Source organism: Panthera tigris, chromosome C1 (assembly GCF_018350195.1).
Source record: "Panthera tigris isolate Pti1 chromosome C1, P.tigris_Pti1_mat1.1, whole genome shotgun sequence".
NCBI lineage: Eukaryota > Metazoa > Chordata > Mammalia > Carnivora > Felidae > Panthera > Panthera tigris.
Window position 1 is genome coordinate 147687555 of NC_056667.1, and position 13051 is coordinate 147700605.

Genomic DNA, 13051 nt, shown 5'->3' on the forward strand with positions numbered 1-13051 from the left:
CGGGGCTTGAACTCACAAACTGCGAGATCATGACCCAAGCCGAAGTCGGTCGCTCAACCAACTGAGCCACCCAGGCGCCCCTCATTTATATTTTTAAATAAAAGTCTATTTTATCTTACTTATTTTGTAATCCCTAAGAAAATTCTAGAAAATTGTTCTGATAAATCAATGACAAAATGACATCCTTCTTATCATTCCATTGATTAAAAGAAATCAAAATAATTGAATAAGTATATATTTGACAATTTACTAAGGTATTTTGTTAGCAAACATTCCATATTTATCCAAAATTATAAATCTAATTTTGAAAAAGATATCATTTAGTTCTTTGGCTTATAAACATATGAAATAATCTATATGATAAAAAAATATTTAACTTTAAAACCTTCCTAGTGATAAAGGAATGAGTTAACCCTTTAGCATTTTCCTTTTTTTCTTTTAAAAAAAAAAAGGAGGTATTCTACCAAATCTGCGTTTGGGCAAAGAATGATTTCGGGCAGTAATTAAAAACACCTTCTATAAAATTAATCAAAATTTATGATATTTTCACTTCTGAAATTGAATTTTTATTATTGTCTTTTTAGCAGTCTGAACTTTGTTCATGTTTAAGAGAAACTTGTCATGCTGTTAATTTTTAGAATATTTTCCATCGAGTAGATGATCTCCTTTAGTACACATCATGAACTGGTGTAGTTGGGAGTTTGGTGAAAGATATTTCAAATAGCAGAAGCAAATTTAGAACAAAAGGTCCATGGCATTGGTACCTAATCTTACCACCAAGGACTCCTTTGTATTTCTTTCACTTCTTCATGGGCTTATTGTTTAAAAATATTTTGCATGTACTCATTTATTAATTGAAATGGTCAAATTAAGACAAGATGAAGAGAGCTTCTCATAAGCATGTAAAGCATGAAAGATCCAGCATGACACCTCAGTGTGCTGGCAAAATCCAGGAAAAGCAGAAACCTAGTTATTGTTCAACAGGTCAAGAGAGATGATGAAAACATTTTACTCAGAGTTCAGTAAAACACTATGAATGCAAATTAATAAATGGAAGGTATTCTAAAACTGAGTCAATAAAGGGTATTCACCACATGGGTTGATTGTAGAGCTCAGGGAAGCAGCTCCCGTGGAAAGGCCGCCTTTTGAAACTGATGAAGCCACAGAAGGTACTGAAGATGAAGGTGTAGTAGAGGAGGCTGTTGAGGATGGTAACCGTTCTCCAGACTCCATATCTATGAGAGGGAGAAAAACATTAATTCTCAGTATCTGATGGTGGCATTATTCAAAGAACTAAACATATTTAAATAATTCAAACATTTAGGCATATTTTTTAAAATATGAAAGTGTTTCAAAATACATGTTCTTCAGAAAGATAAAATATGGAATACATAAAAACAAAATAAGTATAATTTAAAACACCAATTTATGAAATAAGTTTAATGTTTAGTTACCAAATCCTCTTTTAATAGACTTGCAGAGTTTCCTTATAGCAAAAAAAAAAACATTAACAGTGGTTTGCATATATCTTCATACAAATGTGTTGCCACAATCTTAGAAAAATTAACATATTAACTTCTTATTCTTCCTAAATCACCTCATCATCTATTCACTTACAACATAACACCCATATTATCTTAACGAATCAAGAAAATAACACCAGATTTATTTTTTGTGTGTGTGTTTTTAAATTTTACTTTAGAGGGAGAGGAAGAGCATGCACGAGTGGGTGAGAAGGGCAGAGAGAAAGCGAAAGAGAGAGAGAGAGAGAGAGAGAGAGAGAGAGAGAGAGAGAGAGAGAATCCCAAGCAGGCTCCATACTCAGCATGGAGCCTGATGTGGGACTTGATCCGGAAACCCTGGGATCATGACCTGAGATAAAACCAAGAGTCGGATGCTCAACCAACTGAGCCACCAAGGTGCCCCCAAAATAACACCACATTTGAATGCGTTGTAACCCTGTCTTCCAAACCCAAGTCTTGTAAGTCTTAAACATCCAAGAATCTGACTTGGTAATCCCCAACAGAGCAAGCACTCCTCCCTCACCAAAAAGATAAATCCATTTTACAGTTTTTAATCATGTCAAGTATGAACTACAATTAAAATGGCCTTAATATGACCCATTTATAATAACTGAGCCATTTATATGTATTTATACTTATTTGCTTAGCTATTTCAGGTGTAATCTTACATTGGTCTTACTGTAACAGTTAATGCTGATATTAAAAATTTAAAGTAGAAATGGGCGGAGGGGGATCAAAAAGTACAAACTTTCAGTTAAAATAAGTAAGTCATAGGATATAATGTACACCATGGTGACTGTTGTTAGTAACACTGTTTTGTTTGAAAGTTGCTAAGAAAGTAGATGTTAAAAGTTCTCATCACAAAAGAAATTTGTAACTGTGTGGTGATGAATGTTAAGTATGCTTATCATGATGATCCTTTTGCAATACATACAAATATTATGCAATACATACAAATATTTGCAATACATACAAATTATCAAATCATTGTTGTATATGTGAAACGAATATAAAATGTTATATGTCAATTATACCCCAATAGTTTTTTAAAAATATAGAATATTAAAATGGTTATTTTAATACTCTCTGCATATAGTGATCCTACAAGGAAGCAAGAAAATCATGACCTTCACAACTGCTTTAATAAGTACACAATTTACAGGAAGAAACAAAATAAAGACACTGCTCACTTAAAACTGAATTTACAATCCACCACAAACTTTCACTATGGAAATAATCTAACCATAAAAAAAGATTTCTGCATGGAATTCTACAGGCAATTCAAATAAAAACAGTTTGTTTTAAAAATACTGTCCAATTAAAATAATGCAGAGTTAATGTTTAAATGTTGATTTCATCCATATGGTATCTAGATGATTTTTCTCTTAAGATGAATACATATAGTAAAGATTATCATCTCTGGTTGACACATAGCATCATTAGTAACAAGTTCAATAAGTTTTCCAATCATACACAATTCAAAACCTTCTGTTCATATTCTGGTATTGCTGTTAATCACCTTATAGATGATAATGCCATAATGAGTATGTTCATATTCTTAAATAACTTCTCTTTCTTTTTTTCAGCATTCATCATGGAAAGGCATAGCTGGTACCAATGGTTACATGAAACTAATGCTTACAGGGCAGGTTTTGGGTCATCAAGCAGTCACCAACGAACTTTGAAACATGAGGCTGGTCTGAGCCGAGGACCCTACTGACATCTTTCACTACAAATTATTTTCACCAACAAGTCTCATTTTACTAAATGCAAAAAATAGGAATCCTTTACCTAGAGTTTATAGAAAAAGGCTATATAAAAAAAATTATAGCTGGTAACTTCACTGTGCCTAAATGCATTTAAAAAAATGGAAAGTTGTTTTTTTTTTAATTTGCTTTTGTACTATATAATTTGGTGATATAACATAGATAAGCACTTTAGTTGAGTATCTGGCATAAAAGAATTCAATAAATAATAGTTGTTACTTTTTTTAGGATAATAAATTATAAGCTCTAGGTGTATTTCTTTCTGTTGCTGTAACTTGATTTGGGACTAAAGCAAGTAAAATCCAGAAAGTCAAACAAGCAGTTTCTACATATTGCTTATTGGAGATCATTTTTCCTGGAAATATTTATTAAAATTAAAAATATACATATACTTGGATCTTACAATCTATTTTTGAGAATCTATTCTGTAGTAATAAAATACTAGTAGGTTCTTTATTATAACAGAGTTTAAAAATAAAATTTAAACCTGGCAATAAGAAAGAGTGGAAATACAGCTGGTAGTTACAGGTCTTTAGAACTACTCAGAGAAGAAGCCTTAAAATACATGTGCATGGAGGGATACTAATAGCAGTAGAAAGTCTGGAAAAAGCAGGAGAGAGCAGAGAAAGGAGGAGAAAGTCTGAGGAGAAACAAGATATTGGCATAGTCTCCAAGTATCTGCTCCAAAGTTTTTACTAATTACAGATGGCAAAAAATTAACTTCACAGTGGAGAAACTATACAACTTGTAATAAAATATCATGTACCCTCTGATGCCCTTAGAGGCACATACCACCTCTGTGGCATTCTTCCTGACAACACATAACCTCAGTCGAATCATGAGAAAACATCAGACAAACCAAAACTGACTAGTGTTCACCAAGTGTCCAGCTCATGAAAGTAAAGGAAAGACGAAAGAACAGCCAAAGGTTAAAGACTTAAAGCAGATACAGTTAAATGTGATGTTGGATCCTAGGCTGAAATTTGGAACAGAAAAAGAACATTAATGGAAAAGCTAGTGAAATCCTTACAAAGTCTATAGTTCAGTTAATAGTGCTGTACCAGTGTTAATTTTCTGATTTTTATAATTTTGATAACTGTACTATGGTTATATAAATTATGAAAATTAGGGGGAAATATATATGTGGGTAAAATATATACATGTGGGTAAAAAACAATATATGAATGCTCTGTATTTGTTTTTTAACTGTTTTTAAGTCTAAGATTATTTCTAAATGAAAAGTAAAGAAAAACAAAAAACAGTCTGGCACATAGTAGGCACTCAAAAAAATACATATGGGTTGGGGTTGAGGAATATAAATCTAAACACTGAAGAAATGAAGACACTGATTACATTGGGATTACAGCATTATGTCAACAAGACATTTGATAACAGACACTATTTGAGTTCAAAAACAGTATCTGGAGCTTATCAGCTGTGACCTTGTACCAATTATATAACTTCAGTGAACTTTCAATTCCCTCATGAGTAATATGATGATGATATAATTAGGATTAACTGAGATAATGCATGTAAAGTGCTGAATACCTACCATTTAATAATTATTAGCTATTGTTTTTAGTAAGCGAATATCTGTGTATATAATTACCCATGTGTATATGTGGCAGTAAAAGAAACCTTAAGGTATTTTAGATTATTCATTTCAAGTAAATATTTCAGAGTCATATTTATTTTAAGGTTATATGTATGTTTAGCATGTTATTACATTTTTTAGCCAGATAAATTTTGTGTTAAGAATTAAAAAAAAAAGAATTTAAAATAAATGTCTTGCAATTGTATAAGTATGAATAGTGAAGTGTTTTGCCTTAAAACTTTCAAACTAAAGTGGAACACAAATATATGTGAAAATGAATACATTCATTTTCAGTTGAAAAAATATAATTATGATTACACTAAATTGTTATTCATTATTTAAGCATATTACACAAAAATGGTAGAAACCCATCTCTTCAAATCATTTAAGAAAATATATTCAGAGGCTCCTGGGGGCTCAGTGGGTTGAGTGTCCGACTCTTGATTTCAGCTTGGGTCATGATCCCAGGGTCCTGGGATTGAGCCCTGCCTCGGGCTCCATGCTTAGCATGGAGCCTGTTTAAGATTCTCTCTCTCTCTCAACCTGTGCTCCCCTCCCCATGCTCTCTCTCTAAATAAAAAAAAATAATAATAATTTAAATAAAAGAAAAATATATTCATTAAAATAAAAATGGTTAAGGTGTCCCAGAAGCATCTATTTTCAGATTTCTATTAGGGCCAGAGCATCCAGATCTGATACTGGCAATCCTATAACAGCCTCTCATTCTGACTCTATGTGTTAAGGATACCACCTTCATCTCAGGTTCAAACCACTACCAACAAACTTCTCTGTGACCAAAAATAGCCCAAATACCGTACGATCAAAATGAAGGGGCTATATAATAATATGACTCTGCCATCGCACACACTCAGCTATGGAAGCATATCAATTAGTAGGTACATCTTCTAGCTTAAGGCCATTTATGAATATACTTTTTAATGTATAACTTTAGAATTCTTTATTTGCAAAGTTAATAACCAAGGTAAGGTAAAGATTACTACAACTGAAAATTAACATGAAATACTACAGTAAAAAATAAATTTGTTGATGTGAACAATGGAAGAAAAACATGCAGAAGGTGATGAAGAGATTATAAAAGATTTGATTTATTACATATCTTTCCCATAGTCTAAAGCACTAGCTCTCAACCAGGAGTGACTTCATAATGCCCTCTTTGGCCACTAGGAAACATTTGGCAAAGTCTGGAGACACTTTTGATGGCCACATCTGAGAGCATGCTACTGACAGTGCAGAGATAGAGTCTAGGGATGTTGCTCAACTCCTACAATGCAAAGGACATCCCCTCCACAGAGAATTAGCTGGCCCAAAATGTTAGCAGTGCTAAGGCTGAGAAATCCTGATCTAAAGTATCAAAAATTGTATAACTTGGAATTCAATTAACTAAGACTTTCTGTGAAGTAGTAATTATACGTAATTGTTATAAGATGATTCAAGCTGATTTAAACATTATATTCAACTAGGTTTTGTGCCAAACTCTGGTCTATATTTTACATTTTGTCCTAATTGTTTAAAACTGATAATGTAGGATATGTAATTAACAGAGATCAGAATATTTGGTCATCCTAGATAACATGAATTTACTATATTTTATTAAGATGATATTTACTAGGGTGCCAGGGTGGTGGCTCAGGCAGTTATATATCTGACTCTTGATTTCATCTCAAGTCACAATCTCATGGTTGTGAGATCAAGCCCCGAGTCAGACTCCATGGTGATAGTGCAGAGCCTGCTTGGGATTCTCTTCTCCTCTCTCTGCCCCTCCCCACTTCTCTTTCTCTCTCAAAATAAATAAACTTAAAAAAAATGTGACATTTACCAGTAACAATTCTGAGAATAGACAAAAATCAAAATTACTACAAACAACTTCCTCCCTGAATGATGATTTTCTATACTTCAGAAAGATTCAATGATCGCTTGTTACTGATAATACTGTTCAAATTCAGGCATATCAAACTTCCCTTTTGTGTAACCTGAGTTTATGAACACTGACAGCTGCTAGGCATAAACCTGAACAGGTGCTAATAGGGAAGGGCAAGACATGTTGGCTAAGAAATGCAAACGTGATCAGCTGCCTCTTGTTCCAGCTACGCAATTCTTTAGTACTGAAAGCATAGGGATAGAAGAGACTGAATATTCAGATAGTAAACATAAAAACAGATGTAGGTTTTCTCCGGAGAGGTGTTCTGCCTTTATTGTTGCCAAAAACACCAAAAGTTCTCTGTGAGAACTCAAAACACATAAGTAGATTTGGCGAAAGTTTACTTCTCAATGCATTATAAACTCGAGTGAAACACAATCATCAAGAATAGTATCAGGAGGAAGTCGCTATGCTGCTTCTTTAGGTTTAGTAGAACCACTAACTGTAGATTTACACGTCCATCATTTTCTAAAAGTTTTGAAAAAGGATTTCATATAACTCTTTTATTTACTTATTTTTTTGAAAGAGAGAGAAAGAGACAGAGCACACGCACAAGTGGGAGAGAGGCAGAGGGAGACAGAATCCTAAGCAGGCTCCAAGCCCAGTGCAGAGCCTGACAGCGGCCTCGATCTCAGGACTGCGAGATCATGACCTGAGCCAAAATCAAGAGTCAGACGCTCAAATGACTGAGCCATCCGGAAGCCCCTATAACTATTTCTTTATATAACTTCCAGGTAACTGAACACGTAGACAAATAATATTTCAAGATATTAAGTAGCAAAACAAAAACAAAGTCAAGAATACACAAACATTTTTCTGGTAAGAGATTTTGTGAAAGAGGAGATGAGGCAGAAACACCTTATTAGACCTCAAACATTCTCCAAACATAATATGGTTTGAAGGAAAATCATTCTATTTACAAAACTTTTATTTGCCTACATTTAAAAAAATAGTTCTTTTGAGTCATTAAGTATGTATATTGTGATTTAAAAAATGAATACATAAAATGAATCAATTTCTTTTGCTGCTACACACATTTTAACTACCACTGTAAATGTCAAACAGTTATATCCTCAAACAAAAGGGGGCTGGCAATCAGGTGCTCTGTGTCATAACCTGTGATCAGGGCAAGTCCCAGACACCCTAAAGACTAGTTTCCTTACCTGAAAAATGATAGGTTTTAATAAACTAGCCCTCAAGTCCCTATCACAGTTTTATCAAATTGATGGTAAAAAAAAAACAAAACAAATCAAAACATTCACATTGTGTTAAAGTATTTAACAATTTAATTCCACTTTTTCCTTATCCTCCCTTTCACTGGCCTTGGTTCCATCTCCAAACGTGTGTCATGCTAAATTATAAATTTCTAAAATGTAAATTATAAATTTTTAAAGATTTGTTCATCTTATTTGTACCTCAAGAGATTTGATAAGAAAATTATTCAAGGGTGAAGCACTGATTTTCATACTATTCAGTAAATATCTAATCAGAGTATCCTTTTCCATAGAAAGGATTAAGTGTTCCTTTGCAAGGAGTCGTCTGTGAGGAAGAGGTTATCCTAAGATATAAAAGAATATTGTAGAAGATTTGAATAAAATTTAACATGTATAGATCAGCTAAACTATATATAGAGTATATGAATTTGAATATTGACTAGAATTAGAAATTTCTGGGGTGCCTGGGTGGCTCAGCCAGTTAAGCATCGACTTCAGCTCAGACAAGTTCAAGCCCCATGTCAGGCTCTGTGCTGACAGCTCAGAGCCTCAATCCTGTTTCAGATTCTGTGTCTCCCTCTCTCTCTGCCCCTTCCCACTCCCGCTGTATCTCAATCTCCCTCAAAAATAAATAAATGTTAAAAAATTTTAAAACAAATTTCTAACAAGGATACAAAAGTTGGAAGGATAAAAAGAGAGGCAAGATCTAGTTAATTGTTCCTTTCATCTACAAATGCAAGGCGTCCCAAAGCACAAGCAAAAGACCTAAAGCTTTGCTTACCTAGGAAATACAACTACATTAACTCAAATTTCTAAGATATTTCTGGAGAGTAACTGGGGCTGATGAATAAGAGATTGAGAAAAATAAAGCAGGGTAACAAACAGAAGTGTATCCACATACAAAGAAAGAAAGCCGCCAAGTACTACATGTCTGATGAAGTAGAATAAAAACTCCCTTTTAGTGGGGAAAAAGCAGAGCTAACCTAGCGGGAAAAACATACTTCTTAAAGAATAAAATGAGGTTCAGAGTTTGTGAATATCATGCTTTTGTTCTGGTAATCCTAACATTAGGTTTGTCTTTCTATATTATCACTCTCCTGTTCAAAATCTTCAGTTTATCCAAGAAATATATTCACACATATTAATTGTAAATGACTTTTAAGAGCAAAATATTCCATCAATTAGTAATTGTTAAATTACGCTACATCATTTTAATAGAATATTATACAGCTATTATAAAAGAATGAGGTAGATCTATACTAGATAATCTAATTAAATGAAAACAGTTAACTGGGAGGAATAGAAATAGAATGATCTCATGTGTGATGAAGAAAAAAGAGTATATTCTTATGTCTGTATGCTCAAAATACTTCTAAAAAATATGTAAGAAACTAGTAACTATTTACACCTAGGTAAAAGGACTAAGGAATTGGCATCTAGGATAGGTGAATTATTTTTCACCATGTATCTTTTCTACCACCTGAATATTTTTTACTATATGCTAGTATTAATGACAATTAATTTAATAGAAAAAAAAGATTTCTAAAGATGTGGTATTACTCAAAATTACCTTCCAATATGTTCTACAGTGAGTTCCAATTCGAGATAGTGGTGCATAAGGATCCTTAATCCACCTTCTCCCACAGACATACTAAGTCTACAGCTACCTATGAAACAATTTACTTTCAAAAAAACACCTCATGTCTGGCTGAGTAATGACTAGATATCAGGCAAACAAGAAAACCACATCAAAGCAGTTAAGAGGCTGGGACAGTCTTGCTATAAAATCCCACTCCCCGGCATAGAGACTCATCACCAGGAAGGAACTCAAAATCTAAGAAGTTCTCCATGAGGAGCAAAGGGCTCAAGCCCCACATTGGGCACCCCAACTTTTATGACACACACTTGAGAGATGAGCCCCCAAAACAATGAACTCTGAAAAACAACAAGGTTTGCACCCCAAGACCTACAAGACTATAGTGATCCGAGAAACTTCTTTTAAGGGACTCATGCTCAGATTCACCCACCCCAGGACGCAACTCAGAGGCAGCCAATTGTGCCCCGACCTAATGTGAAGAAGGCTCACCTACTTAAGTTAAAGCGTTGGCAAGAGGGAGCAGCATCTAATTTCACACACACATCCAGGAGCCTGCTGGAACGCTCCCCTGGGATGGAGACTAGAAGATGTCATCTTCACGCTTTCCTTTTTGCTGTGCTCCAGACCATCAGTGCCTTTCAGAAGGAAGCTTTTACATACAATTAGTGCCCCAATTTTGAGGGCCACTGCCTAGGGAACACCTCTTGATTGCCTAGCTATGGAGGCCAGGGGAGACTGTCTTCCTGGTCCCACAGACTGTAATCATCATACCCCTCTCTAGAACACCAATTTTTACAACTGCTTTCAAGGGGCACCTGTACATCACTCGGCTCTGCTGGCTAGTGGGGCTTACATTCGTGGGTCCACAGGACTGTTACAAGCAGAGAAAGGTTCTTAACCAGCTACCATCTCCAGGTCACAGCAAGAGGCAACAGACCCACAGACTGATCTTTCTGTGAGGGAGTCTACTAGCTAGTCATCATTAATTTGACTTGAGCGGCAAGCAGCTAATTAAACATACATTGAGGGGCTGTAATCTCTTCCAGATACCTTGGAGGGTGGGTGCTATCTTGGAGTTCACCATGTGTCACACTCCAGAGTGCTAGTGTCTCTTACAGAGGGACTTTACACGCATCTGGTATCCTGGTTTTTATGTCTGGTGCCTGGTTTTTCTAGCTGTCACCCCGGGAACACCCCTTGATTACCTGGCTCTGGTAGTACCTGAAAAGATGTTCAATATCATTTATCATCAGGGTGATGCAAATTAAAACCACAATGAGATAATACCTCACACATGTAAAAATGGCTATTATCAGAAAGATAAGAAATAACAAGTATTGGCAAGGGTATGGAGAAAAAGGAACCCTTGTGCACAGTTGGTGGGAGTATAAATTGGTGCAGTTACTATGGAAAACAGTGTGGAGGTTCCTCAAAAAATTAAAAATATAATGCCCATATGATCCAGTAATTATATTTCTGGGTATTTATCAAAAGAAAACAAAAACACTAACTCAAAAAGATAATATGCAACTCCATGTTCATAGAAACATTATTTACAATAGCCAAGATGGGGAAACAACCTCCAATTGATGTATGGATAAAGAAACTGTGGTATATGCATATAATCGAATATTATTCAGCCATAGAATAGAATGAAATTTTGCTATTTGTGATCATATGAATGCACCTCGAGGGCATTATGCTACATGAAGTAAGTCCCAAAGAGAAAAACAAATGCTATAAGATCTTTCTCATGTGTATAAATCTAAAATAGAAGTTTAGAACTAAAAATAAAAGAAAATCAAGTTCATAGATACAGAGAACAGATTGGTGATTACCAGAGACTGTGGGTGGGGGGGGCAGTGAGAGAAAAAGGTGAACTGTTTCTGTCTTCTTTTGATTTAAATAACTTGAATTTAAAAATGTTCTGCAGAGTCTTAGGTATCTTTTAAGTGTCTTGGAATATGGCACAAAGAGGAAGGAGAGATTATGGCTCTCGCCCATATGCTACTGGCTTCTGTCAAAAGTCCTCTCATTTATTTTGTATATTGAGATTCCACATGAGATTTTGTTTGAAAAAAAGGATCCTATTGCCTTAAAAAATGTTTGCAAATCACTGGTCTAAAGGATATGTCTCATATCACTTCTTCACAACATGGCCATCTGTCCAATCCTATTTGTTGTGACTTTAAAATCTGAGTCCTCAACCGGAGGTAGGAGGCACTGTCATTCTTGTTTGGTCTTTAAATCCTAATTTCAAGCCATTGCACAATTTGTCCTCAAATTAGATCTCATTCCCCTATGAAGAATACCCACCTACTTTAGCATCCCAAATACCCTGATTCTGGCAGGTTGACTCCATTCACCCATTTGGGGAAGTTGTAAGTGACATAGCTTATTATCTACCTACTATCTCCTTGTCAATATCCCTCTGGATACTCAGTCCTCTCTTTTCTATCTTCATTTGTTTAAAAGAGGAAATCAAAAAGAATAAGAACAAAATAAGGTAACTGTAGAATAGAATGCTTGGCTCAACTGACATTAATATTTAGTAACCTGTCCATTGGAGGTTAGGGGGAACTAAGTGATGGATTTACAACACTGTAATAAAACAATTTCTTCCTCTTAGAAATTTTAAACCTTAATGACTAATCCTTTCCTTCCTTCCTGTTAAAATGGAGGTGGACTTCCTTCATTCCCTTAAACTTATCATCACCTTTTTGCAGTTTTCAAGAACTTTGCTCAATTGATCTTTCCCTCTCTTTTCTATATCTCCCCTCTACTAGATTCTTCTCCATTATCTTCCATCTTTAAAAACAACAAAAACTCTCCTCTGACCACTCATCCCTATTTTGCCATCTCATATTTTATACTCTTACTTTCTTTTTTTTTTTAATTCTTTTAACAATTATTTATCATTGAGAGACAGAGAGACACAGAGTTTGAGCAGGGAAGGGTCAGAGAGAGGGGGAGACACAGAATCTGAAGTAGGCTCCAGGCTCTGAGCTATCAGCACAGAGCCCAACGCAGGGCTCGAACTTACGAACTGTGAGATCATGACCTGAGCTGAAGTCGGTTGCCCAACCAACTGAGCCACCCAGGCACCCCTATACTCTTACTTTCAACCAAGACTATTTACAATGAAATTGTCTATATTTATGGCTTCCATTTTTTTTTACCTGCCCTTCATAACTTCACTCACACTAGTCTGGCCCATCATTAGTATGACTTGAGTGCTGGGATCCCGCTGCCAAAACAACACATGTAAGCTAAGCAAAATCTAATTAGGGGAGTCTGTGGCCCTGCAGAAAGAAAGACTATAAAAAGAATACAGAAATCAACCAGGAGATAAGGAGAATTTTATAGTAAAAGTTGACAGCAATCTGACTGGGGTAATGCAAAGAAATCGATGGAAAAA

General features: G+C 35.1%; 1 protein-coding gene across 19 annotated transcripts in view; it reads right to left on the bottom strand.

Annotated features, from left to right (window-relative positions):
* Positions 1-13051, bottom strand: part of BAZ2B (bromodomain adjacent to zinc finger domain 2B) — a 433092-nt gene that overhangs the window by 138964 nt on the left and 281077 nt on the right. For all 19 annotated transcript variants that reach the window (XM_042994501.1, XM_042994503.1, XM_042994502.1 and 16 more), the window contains one exon: positions 1092-1235. In XM_042994501.1, coding sequence (XP_042850435.1) covers positions 1092-1233 — 142 coding nt within the window. In that variant the 5' untranslated portion in view covers positions 1234-1235. Of the gene's footprint in view, positions 1-1091; positions 1236-13051 lie in introns of those variants that run through there.